This window comes from Myxocyprinus asiaticus, chromosome 2, assembly GCF_019703515.2.
Source record: "Myxocyprinus asiaticus isolate MX2 ecotype Aquarium Trade chromosome 2, UBuf_Myxa_2, whole genome shotgun sequence".
NCBI lineage: Eukaryota > Metazoa > Chordata > Actinopteri > Cypriniformes > Catostomidae > Myxocyprinus > Myxocyprinus asiaticus.
Genome location: NC_059345.1, coordinates 46,044,349 through 46,062,538, shown reverse-complemented (window position 1 = coordinate 46,062,538; position 18,190 = coordinate 46,044,349). Strand labels below are relative to the sequence as shown.

The following is an 18,190-nucleotide window of genomic DNA, read 5'->3' as shown; positions in this document are numbered from 1 at the left end:
ACACTGCTCACACCTGTATAGTTCGTCACTACCGACACACACACACACACACACACACACACGTTTCCTGGGGCCGGTTGCACCAGCTATACATACGTTACAACTTAGTTGTGGCGTAAATGGACACAAAGGCTGTGTCTCGTTTGGAAGGATGCGTGCTACAAAGTTCGCATTTGTCGGCCGCATACGTCATCGAGGCTGTCTCGTTTCATTTTTAAAAAAAAATTGTATTATTATTTTTTATCTATTGTCAATGCCTTTTATGTATATGCACTTACATTTATACAATTGTTAACCTTTTTTGCATTCCCAATAAAAAATTAATAAATAAATAAAATAAATAAATAATAAAAAAAAAGAATGAAACGAGACAGCCTCGATGACGTATGCGGCCAACAAATGCGACCTGCGGAGGACACATCCTTTCAAACGAGACACAACCTGTCACAATTTACGCACTACTTAATATTTGAGCGTTGCACTATTAAACTTAGGTAGGACGTAACCCTACGTATAAACTAAATATTTACGGAAGACTCTGACCAGGATTAACCGATGGAATAATAAAGCAGACTGATATTTAATGACATCAATGAACTAATGTTTTGCATGACAGGCATCAATCATTTCGACATATATGATGATGTTGACAGTTACACTCGTTTACATTTACAAGAGAAAACATTATGTAAAAAAAACTACCTCTTCAGCATGAACCCGATCTAATGGTGCACTTTCCTGTGTACGGTTTCAAGTTTCAACATACTCTAAATAGATATTAAAATGAATAAATGTCTTTTTTTCCAGCCTGTTGTATTAGTACTTATTTATTTATTGCCCCTTATTAATTTTAGATACAGTTATTGAATATTATTTAAATATACCATTAATTAAATCTTGTTTTATTACGTATCGTATTTTAATGGGGATATAATTTATTTCAGCTGACAGTTACGTGAGCAGACAAGGTTTTAACATCAACTCAAATAGAATCAAATAGAAGTTCACGGCTTTTTAACACTTGTATGTACAAATTTAAAGGCTGTTTATTGAGTCAGTACAAGTAAACGTCATATTATGCGACTATGCATTACTTCAGGGAGAGCTTACCACCTACTAGCTAAGTCTTGCCTTAAGAACAGGTGGTGCAACCAAATTAAGCACTGACTTAGTTACAAACTAACTAGTAGTTACTAAGCCCTTAGTGTGAACTTTACGTACTAACTTACGTGAGAACTTACGCACAGCTGGTGCAACGCTACCCTGCACCGACCGCATTTTGAGGCATCATCACAGGCGCCCTCCGAGCGAGCTGACGCCACACACTGCTGTCTAGGTAGGCAGCTCGCTAGATTTTGAAACGCTGCCATGCACTAAACTGCTGTGTGTCGTCTCGCATTTGATGAAACATATCTTCTTCACATCCACAAGAGATAATAAGAACACCAGGCTTCCCTTTTGTGAGGTTTATCGTTGTTTTTGTGCCTTTGTTTCTCTGACATCAGTCAACAAGAGTTTCTATCAAACCCTTCTATCCTCAGAGGAATGTAGTTTGGAGGGCGGAGACTCGCAACTCGACAACATTACGTGCTGCATCCCCGTTCTGAGACGGTGAAATATGGACATGCCGAGAGAAAATGCATGATTATTCGGGCTCGTTCAGCTCTATTCATATTCGAATACAGCACAAAGGTTGGAATGGGATTTGAGATGATGGAAAGGTGGATGTAGTCTTCGGGACGAGCCTGAATTGTCTTTGGACTCGGGATCTGTAGGTCACACACCGCTGGAGTTCATTGCTGTGTTTACGGTGATCGTTTTGTAACGAGGGTTGTTCATTGTTGAAACGTTGCTACGAGTGTCGTTTTCTACCTGGTTAGAAAACCATTGGATCTCTGCTTATTTTACACCCCAAAATCGACTCTCATATTTGGGCGGGACGTGACGATAGAATAGTTGGGAGTTCAGCATGAGGAATAACGAGGAGACCGATGGCTTTGATGGCGAGGCCTCAAACACTTCGATGATTTCAGGGGCCAACAGTCCGTATCAGCCGACTACCGAGCCCGTGCACTCCAGAAACGTGTTCAGAGGCATCAGGTGTGACCTGGACTATACCAAATCTCAATTCGGCATTTTAAAAGTAATCGAAGTGGTAAGTTCAAATTGTCACAATGTTTCTCCATTCCTGACAAGCTCAAGTTTTGACCCAAGAAAGCTTTGCAGTATCCATACTGTAGTAAAAAAAAAATTGGCAGCAGTCATTGAAGTTAGCAAGGGTATAGTCTGAGCAGGACAGCAGAAGTCTTCATCATCGGGGTCATCAGTTATTTTAAAATGCAAACTCATGTTTTGGACCTAAGAAGTCTTTACAGTATCAGTACTGCGGTAAAGCAAATTGGAAGAAGATAATAATGCATTAGGTATCATGAACAAACAATCAACAATTATTTTTTTTACATCATTTATTAATTTTGTTAGTTCATAGAGCATTAACTAATGTCAACATACACTCAAAAATGTATTACTATTTTTTAAATTAACATTAACTAAGATTAATAAATGCTTAACTATTGTCTGTTGTTAGTTCATGTTAACTAATGTTATCAAATGGAACCTTATTGTAAAGTATTACCCAGATCTCTTCATCATCAGTGTCATAATTTGTTTAGTGTTCTTTTCTTTCTTTCTTTCTTTCTTTCTTTCTTTCTTTCCTTCCTTCCTTCCTTCCTTCCTGCCTGCCTGCCTGCCTGCCTGCCTGCCTGCCTGCCTGCCTGCCTGCCTGCCTGGACACACACTCACAACCACTTTATTAGGTACACCTGTACATCTACTTATGCATTCCATTATCTAATCAGCCAATCATGTGGCAGCAGTGTAATGTATAAAGTCATATTGGTAAGGATTGTTTGAGTATTTCTGTAACTGCTGATCTCCTGGGATTTTCATGCACAACAGTCTCTAGAGTTTACTCAGAATGATGGCAAAAAACATCCTGTGAGCATCAGTTCTGGGGACGGAAATGCCTTGTTGATGAGAAAGGTCAACAGAGAAAGGCCAGATTGGTTCGAGCTGACAGAAAGGCTACGGTAACTCAGATAACCCCTCTGTACAATTGTAGTGAGCAGAATAGCATCTCAGAATGCACAACATGTCAAACCTTGAAGTGAATGGGCTATGACAGCAGAAAACCATGTTGGGTTCCATTTCTGTCAGCCAAGAACAGAAAGCTGAGGCTGCAGTGGGCCTACCATTTGTATTCCTGAGCAGAAAAAGAGATTAATCAGACCAGGTGATGTTTTTCCAGTCTTTAACTGTCCAGTGTTTGTGAGCCTGTGCCCACTGCAGCCTCAGTTTTCTGTTGTTGGCTGACAGAAGTAGAACCCAAAGTGGTCTTCTGCTGTTGTAGCACATTCACTTAAAGATTTGAAATATTGTGCATTCTGAGATGCTATTCTGCTCACTACAATAGTACAGAGTGGTTATCTGAGTTACCGTAGCCTTTCTGTCTGCTCAAACCAGTCTGGACTTTCTCTGACCTCTCGTCAACAAGGCATTTCTGTCCGCAGAACTGCTGCTGCCACAAGACTGGCTGATTAGATAATCGTATGAATAAGTAGGTGTACAGGTGTACCTAATACAGTGGTCGGTGAGTGTATGATTCCCACAGATTTTATTTACAGCCATGGCCAAAAGTATTGGCAGTGACATAAATTTTGTGTTTCGCAAAGTTTGCTGCTTCAGTTGTTGTGGTGTTGATTCACATTGTTTCTATATTATTGTGCAGAGTGATCAGATGCATATTAAGTAATTGCAAAAAGCTTCATTGGCCAAAAAAATGAACTTTATCACAAAAACCCAAATTTCACTGTTATTTTGGCCCTGGCACAAAATGACCAGCTAACATCATTTCACTAATCATATCAGCAGCACCTGGGAAAGTGTGAATGATTACTAGTCAGGTGAAATCACTCTATCATTCTTATTGGATTACAAGAGCAGACTGATTGCTATAAAAGGAGGGAAGAAGTGCTTCCAATCATCCAGCAATGGTTACCTCCAAAGAAAGACATGCAGCCATCATCGCTTTGCATCAAAATGGCCTCACATGCAAGGAAATTGCTGCAAAGAATATTGCACCTGAAAGAACCATTTACCAGATCATCAAGAACTTAAAGGAGAGAGGTTCAACTGCAGAGAAGAAGGATTCAGGACGTCCCAGAGTGTCCAGCAAGCACAAGGACCGTCTCCTCCAGAGGAGTCAGCTACGGAATCGTGTCATCACCAGTGCAGAGCTTGCTCAATATTGACAGCAGGTGGGTGTGAGTGCATCTGCACGCATAGTGAGGCGAAGACTTTTGGACAACGGCCTGGTGTCAAGAAGGGCAGCAAAGAAGCCACTTCTCTCCAAGAAAAACCTCAAGGACTGACTGAAATTCTGCAGGAAGAACAAGGATTGGACCGCAGAAGACTGGTGCAAAGTTATTTTCTCTGATGAAGCCCCCTTCCGACTGTTTGGGACATCTGGAAAATCTATTGTCCGGAGAAGAAAAGGTGAACGCTACCATGAGTCCTGTGTTGTGCCAACAGTGAAGCATCCTGAGACCATCCATGTGTGGGGTTGCTTTTCATCCAAGGGAGTGGGCTCTCTCACAATTCTGCCCAAAAACGCTGCCATGAATAAAGAATGGTATCAAAACGTACTGCAAGAGCAACTTCTCCCAACGATCCAGGAGAAATTTGGTGATGAGCCGTGCATTTTCCAGCATGATGGAGCACCATGTCACAAGGCAAGAGTGACAATGAAGTGGCTCGGAGTTCATTACGTTGAAATTTTGGATCCGTGGCCAGGCAACTCCCAGGATCTTAATCCCATAGAGAACCTGTGGTCATATCCTCAAGGCGAGTGGACATGCAGAAGCCCACAAATTGTGATCAACTCCAAGCACTAATAAGGCAAGAATGGATCACCATCAGTCAGGATTTGGCCCAGAAGCTGATATCCAGCATGCCAGAGCGAATTGCAGAGGCTATGAAGAACAAGGGTCAACACTGTAAATATTGACTCTTTGCATATTTTGAATGTTTTTGCCAATAAAAGCCTTTAAAACTTATGAAATACTTATTGTTTTCCAGTATACCATAGAAACATGTGAAAAAAATAATCTACAAATACTGAAGCAGCAAACTTTGCAAAACACAAAATGTATGTCACTGCCAATACTTTTGGCCATGGTTGTAGATATTCACCTTTGGGTATATTCTTTTTATGTTAAAGTGCATCAGCGTAAGTAGGGCATGTTTTGATGCTAAGAAGTGTGTACAGTATCCCTAATGTAGTAAAGCAAATTGGCAGCAGTCATGTTAGAAGTTAGTGAGGTGACTTACAGTTCTTTCTTTCTGTTAAAAATTCAGACTGTAAAATTCGATCAGTCTGAGTAGGGCAGATTTCCTCTTTTTTAAAATTTTTTTTTATATATTTGAAATACAATTGTTTCCTGTTGGGTATGTGCTGATATGGGTCAAATGTCTGGAATGCATCATTGACAGAGGGAATGCTGCATAGAGTCTGGCTGAATTAACTTTCAGAAGATGGTCTGATTGCACTTTTATGTCTGCATGATACACGATATGAGCAAAACACTCTAAAAGCTATGGAGTCACTGTGGTCAATCAGAACACAGAAACTCATATAAGAGGTTTCTGCAAGTGAAGGGGGAAAATTATAACTCTTAGTGTTCTGCTTGTTCAGCAAAAGGAAGGCATCTCAGATCAAGCCCTGATCATGATTCATTGTTAAGAAATTGCATGCACATTGGGGGAAAACTAGTGAAATTAAGAAAGTCATTAGGTACAACAAGGGCTTGTGCACACTGCCAAAGGAAACAACCTGTGTGCCAACTACAGAAAATATCTTAGCATATTTGCTGAAAGATTGCTTAATGAGTTACTGTATTTGAGTTTTTGGGGCTTTATGCATTTCTCGAACCAACAATGATTTTTTTATTTTATGTGATGGTGCATGGAAGCACACACAATAGCTGAGATAATAGACATTATTAGATGCAACAGTTTTGTCTTCATGAAGATAACACATGGCTTTTTATTTGTACTGTTTTACAGTATGTGTAGTGCGGTGTGAGTTTTTGACGGTTAGATTACTGTCTGAGAAAATAAATCACGGTTAACCAGTTTTACAATTATTTGCACGTTTGCTTATTATGCAAAAGCACTGATGCAAAAAATGCATATCACAGAACAATTGTCTAAACGTCTAAGTGGACGTATTTCTGGGGGTTATGTGGACGCTAAGGGAAGCTCTATAAAAATAAAACTGGTAAACATAAGAGGTAACAAGAGACGCTCCAATCTAGGGCACAACACTGCTTATGCGCATCCCGAGCTCAGTGATGTGCTAATGTAACCAGAGTGCTTCAAAAGTGTAAATGTAATATTATTGTGAGTGTGCAACATGTAGTTCATGGCATTAAACATTTTTTTCTTCTGCATCAGTTTATTAAAGCAATCTGTTGTTCTGTCAGACACTCCAACATAAAGAATCAGCAACAGACTCTAAATACTGTCCACCACACCTTACAAATAAACCATTGGACTATAAATAATAACGGGAACATTGCTTACAGCAGGCAATTTAAAGTCCGATCATGACTAAAACTGACATTTATTGTTGAATGCGGTGAATTTGTACAGAAGCAATGCTTTAAATAATGAGGACGATTTAAGAAGCAACTTTTCAAAGTTTACTTGCTGATAGTAACTACACACAAGTGCATGCTTAAACATTACAAAAAGTGGCATCTTTAATTCATCACTTTAAAATCACCGCAGCTAAAAATATTAAACGTACTAGTTTGTTGTTGGACGATTAGTGGAGCATCCTGTCCCAAGGATGTGTTTCTTCTTATGACTTCTGTCTGCTTGTTTACATCCATCGTCTTCAGTCAGTCATTTAAATGCTGCTAAACAACCGATTTAAGTCGTTTTTTTGATGGATATGAGTCTGGTAGATCGAATTCCTCTGTTATATTTTGGAATTTGTGTGTTTAAGCTTCAGTTTAATGTGAATTGAAAGTTCATGTTCAGTTCGTGACACCTGGCCATTAAAGCAGGTCTCCTTCTGTAGCCACCTTCCGTAACCATAGCAACAGCTCCAGTACACACATTATACATTATATCTAAGATTTTTGCCATGTGTAAATAAAGCATTTCATGGTTTTTAACCATGGATTCTAAATTCTTATGGTTAAATTAACCATGATATTTTTAATTGCAGTGTAGAGCCGAGGAGGGCGGGGCCGGGCTGGAATGAGACACACCTGGTCCCCAATCAGCCTGATGGGGCGCGCGAGGGATAAAGGCGGCCGGGGATGACAGTTCGAGAGAGAGAGAATTGCAGGCAGCTGTACTGTGTGTTTTTAGTTGTGTGTTTTTGGTTGTGTTTTTTGTTTAATAAATTGTTATTTAAGTTGTCAAGCCGGTTCTCGCCACCTCCTTTCCACTGAACCCCCTTTACACTGGTGCCTTATCCCCCGACTGCCGGCGGGTCCTCCCCGCCTTCCTCGACCTGGGAGGAAACAGGAGGGGAAAAAACAACAACACAAAATGGCGAGGGAAAGGCCAACACGGAGCGACAGAGAGAGAGAGAGGAGAGAGAGAAAAGAGAAACTCACCGGTTCTCTGATGCGCCGTCGCGTGGTCCCTGATCACTACTCCACCCTCTCAGGCGGACTGCAGCCGCTCCTCCCCGGGCGAACCGGAGTCAGACCTCCGACCCCCAGCGGACAGAACTCCCCTCCGCGTTCCCAGCGTCCCGTGGGGACTCTCCTCCGCCCCTGGCAGCGGCCCTACCACTCCAGGTGGTCGGGGAGTCGCTTCCCTCCTCCCCCCGCGGACGGCGGTCTTCTCTCGACCCCTCCACATTCCCGGGGGACGGCAGGGCACTCCTCCGCCCCCGGCAGCGGCTCCCTCGCTCCAGGTGGTCGGGGAGTCCCGTCCCCACTCGCCTCGCGGACGGCAGCCGTTCCCCGCGTCCGGGTGGTCGGGCTACTCCGTCCCCCTGGGTGGACGGCAGTGTCGAGGATCCTGCGACGGGAATCCCTCCTCCTTCCCGGGATTCGGCACCAGTGTAAAGGGGGTTCAGTGGAAAGGAGGAGGCGAGAACCGGCTTGACAACTTAAATAACAATTTATTAAACAAAAAACACAACCAAAAACACACAACTAAAAACACACAGTACAGCTGCCTGCAATTCTCTCTCTCTCGAACTGTCGTCCCCGGCCGCCTTTATCCCTTGCGCGCCCCATCAGGCTGATTGGGGACCGGGTGTGTCTCATTCCAACCCGGCCCCGCCCTCCTCGGCTCTACACGTGGTTAATAGTAAAACTGTATAATCGCATCATCCCTAATTTAATTCATACTCTTAAATATTTATAACACTGTATCATATCAGACATTCAGAAAAAACTTTAGGGTTAATGTTTCAGAAAAAAATTTACCCATTCAGAAAATTACAATTCTTACCTGCTCATCTGAAATGCCTGTCTGCTTTCCTCACCATGAAAAACAGCGGATCATTTCTATGGACACCTTTAACATCTTCACTGACTCCACATATGACTCATGTGATGTATTTCATGTTTTCTAAATTCATACGAAAGTTTTGTGTGGGTAACAGACCTACAAATTGAAATTGCACGTTGTCAGCCACTGACTGTCTTGTGAATTTTATTCCTGCAGGAGGCGCTTGACGCTTCAAAACTGAATCCTCTATTCATCCGCATTTAAATCTAAGAATGCTTTATATCCATTTGGAGACATTTACACTGGATAGTTATTTTTAATAAAAACGTATAATTGCAAGGATTCATACCTGTGAATGAAAATCTGCCTCAGCATTATCTATAAAAGCATTTTTAAAAATCCTCATCTAGTAATAATAAACGATTGTGAGTTCATGCATCCTGACCAGCGCTGAGAAAAAGAACAGGTAACATGTGACACCGCCGTCTAGTTGGGCGATACCAACTCATTCAACAGAGTGGGGACTTACAAAATGACACTCACCTCTTGAGTTAGTCACACCTGCATGTTCTGGTAGAGATCTATAAAACAAAACAAAAAAGACAATCTTATGTTCATGAATTCCCTTAAAAATTATTAGATATATTAGCAAAAAATTAATGCAGGTTTTATTTGGACTATGTAGGGCTACATTTATAAATCTAAAGGTTAAGAGTAAAATAATTTTTAATTATTTAATGCATAGAGGACAATGTTGCATCTAGAAAAATTATGTTTTTAAATTATGCAATTAGTCATGTAAATGCTTAAAATAGTAACAGCTTGGGAATAGTTTTGCCATACAGGTTACTGTATGTCAGGATACTTTCATCAGTCTAGTCTTGTTTTTTACTTTTGTGGCAGGATCCTGACACTCTTGTTGTTTTTGTTATTTTGGGATGTTCAGTTTTCTCCATGTGTTTCTCTTTCCCTGCTTGTTTCTGTTCTGTCTTGTCATGACCCCGCCCCCTCGTTTCTCTGATCTTCTGTTAATTTGCTTCACCTGCCCCTCTTGTTTGCCTGCCTGAATTCTCCCTCTTTATATTTCCCTCATGTGCTCTTTCCTGTGCTGGATTCTTCCTCATGTTTCATTCTGTTTTATTTCTCATGTTTGGTCCTTGTTGGTTTTGTATTTCAGTTTATTGATAGTTCTCTGTTTTTTTATATAAAGTAGTTTTGAAGAGCTGACTGTCTGCAATTGGGTTCTTCCTGACACAAAACATGACAGAAGAATCCAGCCAGAACTGAACCCAGCAGACAGTCAGCTATTTTCATTATGGGTCTGTTCCTCCACCCAGCTTCTGGCCGGCAGGAATCGGTTTCCAAAAGCACATCTCCTTGAACCAAATTTTTGGGCTGCTCTCAGGGCGGTCAGCCCATTTTTAATTATGCCATCGCTCTTCTGGATGTGGCCCAGGAGCTGTGCATGGGTGAGACTAGTCTTAAACACCTGTGCCTGGCCGGACTTGACGAGCCTCTCAGCTCGGAGGAGTTAGGGGGGACATTTTTATGGCCCTGTTGGGGAGTGGTGAACCACGTCTGCTGGCTAATAGAGATGGAGGTCTTGCTCAGGGGAAGGACCTCCACACCGGATAACATGGTCTAATTTGTCCATGCCCCACTGTGGTTCACCACAAGCCAAGCATCACAGAAAAAGGAGGACTGCTGCAGCCCCCAAAGCAGCTGCGGCTGTTCACCAGGAGGCACCCGTCCCCGCTGCATACGCCAGGAGGCACCCGTCCCCGCTGCATACCGCCAGGAGGTGCCTGTCCCTGCTGCATATCGCCAGGAGACGGAGGAGCCCGCAGCTGACTGCCAGGAGGCGGCAGCAATTACCGCTGCATACCGCCAGGAGGTGGTGGCCGTTCCTGCAGCAGTGCTCTGACAATCCGGAAGAGGAGGTGGGGAGAAGGGCCCCTGTTCCCCGGTCGCTGCAAGCGTTCCCGGCCACGGAGGCCATTTCCCAGTCACTGCTAGCACTCCTGACCATGGTGGTTGCCACACAGCCTGTACAGTTCCCCGTGGTCATCGAGTCCGTCCAGTTCCCTGCAGCTGTCAATGAGCCTGTGCAGTTCCCTGAGGCTGTCAACTAGTCTGTCAAGTTCTAACGCTGTTGAGGAGCCTGTCCAGTCCCCTGTGACTGTTGATGATCCTGTCCAGCCCTGGTGACCTTTGACGAGCCTGTTTAGTCCCCTGTGACCATCGACTATCCTGTCCAATCCCTAGCGGCCATCGACCAGCCCTTTGCTCAGTGCAGTGGCCAGCACCTATGAGACTCTAGCGACCAGTCTGTTATGCAGCCCAGTAACCAGAACCCATCAGACACTGGTGACCAGCCTTTTACTCAGTTCAGTGGCCAGCATCTGTCAGACACCGCTGACCAGTCTGTCCATCCCTTTGCAGCCACCAACCTGTCTGTCCAGTCCCCTCTGGCTGCTGTCCATCCTGTCCCATATCCATTGGTCATCACTGACCTCACTCTGTGTCCAACGGATACTTGCCTGTCTGTCATTTCCCCAGCGTCCATGCCTAGCCCCTGTCCGGCAGTCGCCGCACTGCCTGACTTCATGCCTGTCCTCGAGCCTCCTCCCAGGCGGCCGGACTCTGTCCCCTTTCTGAAGCCTTCCCCCTGGTTTCCCCCACCCTCACTCTCTTGGTTGGTACTTCCTATACCTCCAGTCCTGCCCTGGACTGCTCTGTCTGCCCCCTCCCCCCTTTACTGTTGGACTTGTGTTTGGTTAAGTTAGTTTGGGATGCCTGGTAGTCGTCCCTTAGAGAGGGGGTACTCTCAGGATCCTGTCATCAGTCTAGTCTTGTTTTTTTAATTTTGTGGCAGGATCCTGACACTGTTGTTGTTTTTTTTGTGTTATTTTGGGATGTTCTGTTTTCTCCATGCGTTTCTCTTTCCCTGCTTGTTTCTGTTTTTTGTCATGTCATGACCCCGCCCCCTCGTTTCTCTGATCTTCTGTTAATTTGCTTCACCTGCCCCTCTCCTTTGCCTGCCTGATTTCTCCCTCTTTTTATATTTTCCTCATGCTCTTTCCTGTGCTGGATTCTTCCTCTTGTTTCAGTCTGTTTTATTTCTCGTATTTTGTCCTTGTTGGTTTTGTATTTCAGTTTATTGATAGTTCTCTGTTTGTTTTTTCTTTTGTTTTTTGTTTTGCCCTCTCATGGTTAGTTTTTGTTTATATTTTCTTTATTAAAGTAGTTTTGAAGTGCTGACTGTCTGCAATTGGGTTCTTCCCGACACAAACCGTGACAACTGTATATTCATCTTGGATTTTGATGACGTGAATGAGTTGAGAAAATGTGATTTTCCCAACATGAACAGTTACAGCCATACGGTAAATAAATATGGTGTTATAAATCATGACTTCAAATTTGGCCAACCTCTTGCTCCCAAACAGCACATTTATGATAAAATGTCAATTTTAAATTCGCAGTGGTTTCACTTTTAAAAACAGCAAGTGAAGTGATACAAAAATAAGTAAATGCTCACTCGCATTTAACTGCGCTAATGGGATTTGTTGTCCCTGATAACTCTCATTCTAAAACTACTAATGGTTAAAATGTTTTAGTGACATATTTAAAAATGTATATCAAGTTAACCTGTGGAGAGTGTTGACTGTCTGTGAAATTAATCGGTGGGCTGCCAGGACTCCAGTGCTGCGAGTCAAACAATCACGCAGTAGCTTTGAAAGAATTTATTAGTTAAACAGTTAAGTTAAAAAACAGAAAGGGTGGGAATAAAGAACCCCTAATGCCCATTGAACCATTTTAATACAAAAGGGTTCTTCAGGAAGATATGGTTCTAAATAGAACTATAAAGGTCAATAAAGAACCTTTCAAGAACCATGTTTTTTTAGAGTGAACACAGGGTTGTCATAGACAGAAATGGAAGGTGAAGGAAAGGCCTCTATAGTTTATCACACGCCTGCAATGTTTAGTTTTCATAGTGCCTGTTGAAGGTCAAACATTGTGTGAACATTTTTGCTCATGTAGACATGAGAAGAAAGTTTGTTTATATTTCAGCAATGGTCAAATGAGCAGGTTAGAGAGTGGCAATGAGTAAAAATACAAATGTGAAAAAACTACACAGGATATGATTCAGAAAGTTCCCACATTGCTTTTAAATTGCAACATTCCAGAGATATCCCATGGGATGTTTAGGCTGCGGCCATAAAATCTTGTGTTAAAATAAATGATTAGTCATTCTGTACCTCATCAAAGTGTGACAGCTATGTAATATATTAACTATATATTAAATGCTGAAATGGCTGAATCTAGCTCTGCGTCTTAGATTTTAGGTCCTCAATTACCACATTCTGATATATGATCCCGCTGTACAGGACATGTCCTGTTAAAAAACTTGCTTGGTATTTAGATTGTTTGAATATTTATAGACAGAACAGAGCAAATTGATCTGTAGCACAGGACTTTTCACATGGCTGCATGTTTCCTGCTCTCAGCTTGCCAAGGATATTCAACCATGGCTGTTTCTCCATGCTTTAGCCAATGATTTACCTAAAGCCCCTGTGGGATAAGGAGGAGCCTTTTTGACTGTTTAATCTTTGTGAGGTTTTTTTATTGTCCATCTGCAGATGCTGTTTTCATGGCTAAACCATTCATGTCAATGGATCATCCATCCTGTTCCATTCACAAAAGAATAAAAATATAATTGAATGCTTGTATTGACCTGTTTCAGTGATGTCACTTTTTCCCAGCAGCCGCCATATTTGTGACCATCAGCGGATGGAAACAGATGGCGGTGATTGGAAAAACACCCATAAAATGATATCAAGAAAACCCCCAAAATGCTTTTGATCTATGCCAAGTCCCAGAAAAGGTGTGTGTACATCTGAGGTCAGCACAAATATTGCCAAATTTGACTTTCGTGGACATTTAAATATATTTTATTAACGATTTACCTCCATACGCCAGTGAGTCTGATGTGTGACCAGCAAATACATACGGCAACTGGTACATCACCATAACATCTCTCATTCAGAAGTTACAAATGTTTGTGTTTTTCTGCTCTGATTTGGATAAAATATTACAAAACGTCTGTGTTGATCCTGTCTGTATGAATGTAAGAGCTGATTTTAACTCATAAAGACAATACACAGAAAGCAACCGAGGCATATTATTGAATAAGATTAATATGTTTACATTGTAGACTGGTGGTGTGAATAAATTATTTGCTTCATAATATTACGATGTGTTGTTTATTGACTAACATTTGTATATACACATATAAATATAAACTATGTATTCACATTATAGTGCTTTTTTTATTAATTACAATGTATTATAATTATCACATACCTTTATACAGTCTTGGTGTTGTGAATAACATTGTCCTGTGTGCATTTCCAGTTTAATTGTATCCAAATCGATGGTGTTATAAATATAGTTGACACATGTACAGATAACATATTGGTTACTGTCGTAACCTATGTTCCCCGATGGAGGGAACGAGACGTTGTGTCAATGTAGTGACACTAGGGATCGCTCTTGGGAGCCCCAATGACCTCTGATCTTTGAAAAAAGGCCAGTGGGAATTGGCGAGTGGAATTTGCATGCCACTCCCCTGGACATACAGGTATAAAAGGAGCTGGCTTGCAACCACTCATTCAGGTTTTGCGCTGAGGAGCTGAGACTGGGTCCCGGCCATTTCAGTGGGTAGTTCAGTGTTGTGGCAAGAGGGACACAAGGTCTCATTCCCTCCATCAGGGAACGGAGGTTACGACAGTAACCAAGGCATTCCCTATCTGTCACTCACTCGACGTTGTGTCAATGTAGTGACACTAGGGGTCCCTATATGAAACGCCACAACTAGCTGAACTGTGTTACATGGATTGGCGGTGCAGGTGCGGGCAAACCACTGCGTGCCTCGTAGCAAGCGCATCCGGCTCTCACGTAACCTCCCCCAACGCTCCACGCACATCGTATGGTCCCCCGCACCTTGGGGACAAGCCGACTGCCCAAAATGGGGACAGGCTGCACAAGCCGTGGCCTCTTCTCTTCTTTTTTCTCCCCAAAAATGGAAATTGTTCAGCTGGGGCCATAAGCATCCGCGTCAGGAGGGTGTCCTTTCCCAAAGGGAAAGACACCACGGAGACCACACCCTGCCCGAAGGGGAGGTAATTGTGTGGAAATACGTCACATGGACTTACCAACCGGCAGTATCGCATGTGGAGGAAGTCCCCATGGTAGGTCCTACCGAACACGGTGACCGATGGCGGAGGGAACTCTGCCCAAAGAAGACGCGGGTTTACCAATGGGGAAACCATACTGCGGAAGATACATCACACAGGGTTACTCACGGGCAACCAGTGCATGTGGAGCACCTATCCCAGTACAGGGCCTACTAGCACACGTACTGGGCCAGCATTTAATTTCTTCGCTGAATTCGCCTGCCACAGGGCTAAGGAGGAAGGACATCCATGGTCCACAGTCTCGTGAACTCGGCTGGGGGAAAAAAAGCGCACGTCTTCCCCTCCAGAAGAGGAAAGGCGCTGTACGCAAGCGGTACACCTGGCCAGTTGCCCTGCATACTTACCTGTTCGTACCTGACAACACACGGGATGAAACCGGCACAACCCGGAGATTGTAGAATCCTCGCGCCTCTAAGGAACCTGATGATCAGGTCGTGCTTCCCGAGGGGCTTACCGTCCACTGCATCGTGGTGCGCCGCTATAGCGGCCACATACACCTTTAAGGTGGAGGGGGACAGCCTGTCCATCCCTTCGTGGCCGTTAACCTGTCTGTCCAGTCCTCTCTGGCTGCCGTCCATTCTGTCCCGTATCCATTGGTCATCACTGACCTCACTCTACGTCCAACGGCTACTTCGAGTCTGAAGCCAGTGCTTGAGCGGTCTCATATACATCAACCCGTGCAGCGTGACGCCGCTGCCCAGGTAGCCAAAATGGTTTGGCCCGATAATGACCCAGATCCGGGAGGCCAGAAGAAATAACTCGGCCCGCTTGCAGTTGCCGGACTCTTGTGAAACACAGCAATGAATGACGCCCCAGAATCGGCCCAAGTACACTGGCCCGAGCCCGGGTGCTAAAACTGAGCCGACACTGCCAGCATAGGGCCACAATCACAGCAACAAAAATTGTACACTTAGCCGGTACTGGCCTGAGTCTGGGTACCAAAGGTACACATGTATATGAAATACAAAACCACATCTATTTAATAAGAACAACAAAATAAATTTTTGCCAAAGCAATTTTAGCTTGTTTGCTAAATTAAGCATATACTTGCACTTAATGTACTTACTGTAGCAATAACAGTAAATTATGCATAATTACATATAACTAACTCTAAACCAAACCGTATTCCTAACCCTAACCCTATAGTAAGTACATGTTGTTAATTAATATTACTCAGTACTTAAATGTATAATTACACTGTAACAATGACACCTTAAAATAAAGTGTAACCAAACTTAATATGCAAATATTTTTCATTTAAAAAGTTGAACTGCAGAATGGAAGCTTTTTTCAATGTAAAATCCATTGTCAGTGTTTGTGAGGCTTTGGAGGCTTTAAGTTTCACGATTGTAATCTGTAGGTGTTATGCTTTACCGTGATTGGCTCTAAACTATTTGTGACAGTCAAATCCTCCTCACAGATACATGCCTTAAACTCAGATTTTAGGTGAGCTCAGAGCCTTCTGGCAACACTGAACATACGTCATTAAATCAGCTTAAACATCTATATGAAGAAACAATAAGCAAAACAAACTGGAGTGGAGGGGGACTATAAGCTTAAACAAATTAGTTTATATTGGCTTAAGAATTTTGAAAATATGTCAAGTTTACAAGGATTGAGGGTTTGGCCCTTTCACCCTCTTTTTTATCATGGCATCCCCACCTACTACCCCATGTATTACCCAATAACATCCATATGTGCTCCTTTTCTCCAAGTAAAAATGACACCATGAAAATATGAGAAGTATGAGAATTTATTTGAACACTTACATCAACATACAGCTTTATATGAACTAGCAAAAAGTGGCATGAACAAATGCAAAACAGAAAAACTAGAAAACCTCAGGACCCTCCTCATTAAGTGTACCCTAAAAGAGGGACAGATTGACAGAAAGAGAGAGATAAGAAGGGGCACAGACAATGACACATATGGTTAGTTAGTCAGATAGATCTCAGAAATCTCAGACTGAAGACATGAATGGTAACTCTGGTAAATGGTAACAACATTTGTAACATACCGTAGAAAGAATTTACTTGCTTTAGGGCCCACTCTCTTCTTCCCCCATCTCTGTCAGATGCAAGCTGCAGCCATCTTTTTATGAACTTTTCAATGTCTCCGTCTGACGCACTGGCAGTACTTGCATTTCTTCTCAGATTCTTAAAAAAAAAAAAGAAATAAAAAGAATTGATCAATCAGGTGAATATGGCACAAGTTTGCCTGTTCAAACATGAAGCTGGTTATCCTAACTTAGCATAAAGACTGGAAAAGATGGGAAAAAACTAGCACTTTACGGGGTTATGTAGTAATTTGAGAAAGTATTCAGATTTTATTGTGTTGTAGATTTAATTTTAAATGAATACAATTGACATATTTTATAGTTTCAAAATGACAATAAAGAAAAAGGCCCATAACAAAAGTTTGGGCACCCTGCATGGTCAGCACTTTGGCAAGTATTACAGCCTGTAAATAGGTACAGCTTACAGCTATTTTAGTAATCAAGTATTCTACCGATTATTATATATTGATTAACCGAGTAATCTGATAAGAAATACTTTTACTTTATTAAAGAGCTGTGTATATTTTTAAAATGTTATCTTTATTTTATTGATATGCCTTATACGGTTCTTTATTAATACTCTTATTGGTCCTTTTTCATTACTAAATTGTTTTTATTATTATTATTTAAAAATGTATTATTATTTTACGCTGCACTAAGTTAACCATCTCCTGGTTCCAGCTTCATATCTAGCATATAGACATGACAGTGTTATCAATCTTCTCATCTAACTCTCGGCAAGAAAGCGTAAATGTGTTTCCTATAACGATGAAAATGAATTAACACTATGATACACAAAATAAAACTTACTGAGTACATCTTTAATGGCGGTTCAAAGCCATACTTCCCATTCACTCCGTGCCAGTTAATTTGCTTCACCAGTTGGTTCGTCATTAGTTTTGGCATTATTCTCCAGACAGTTTCTTTTACAATCAGACCCCCTGCCAGTCCAAAATAGGTGACCTGAAAGACAGTATTGTCAGTTACAAATGGTACAGTGCCTATAAATGATAAAGTATTCATGTTCCTAAGAAGTTTTCATGTCTTACAGCACAGAATCAAAGTAGATTAAATGTGGTTTTTATAACAATAATTAACAGAAAAATTCCATAAGAAGGAAAGCCGCGACCTCAACATTGGCATGGTCACGCTCTCGCAGTGAGAGCAGGAGCCATCTGCGAGCGCTGTCTCGGTGTGGCTGTAGCCCAGACACGTGAGGCAGCGATCGTGGCCATCAGAGGCGGAGAGGTAACGACCGCAACCAGGAAATATACACAGACAGAAAGGTGTCTTTTAAAAGACGCTTTCCGCCACTGCCACTCTTTTAGAGGAAAAT

General features: G+C 42.3%; 1 protein-coding gene across 1 annotated transcript in view; it reads left to right on the top strand.

Annotated features, from left to right (window-relative positions):
* The first annotated feature begins 1,391 nt into the window (after positions 1–1,391).
* The window catches only part of LOC127410031 (CKLF-like MARVEL transmembrane domain-containing protein 4), a 64,448-nt gene continuing 47,649 nt past the window's right edge, over positions 1,392–18,190 (top strand). The window contains exon 1 of the mRNA XM_051645027.1: positions 1,392–2,155. Within this exon, the coding sequence (XP_051500987.1) occupies positions 1,970–2,155 (186 nt within the window). The 5' untranslated portion in view covers positions 1,392–1,969. The remainder of the gene's footprint in view (positions 2,156–18,190) is intronic.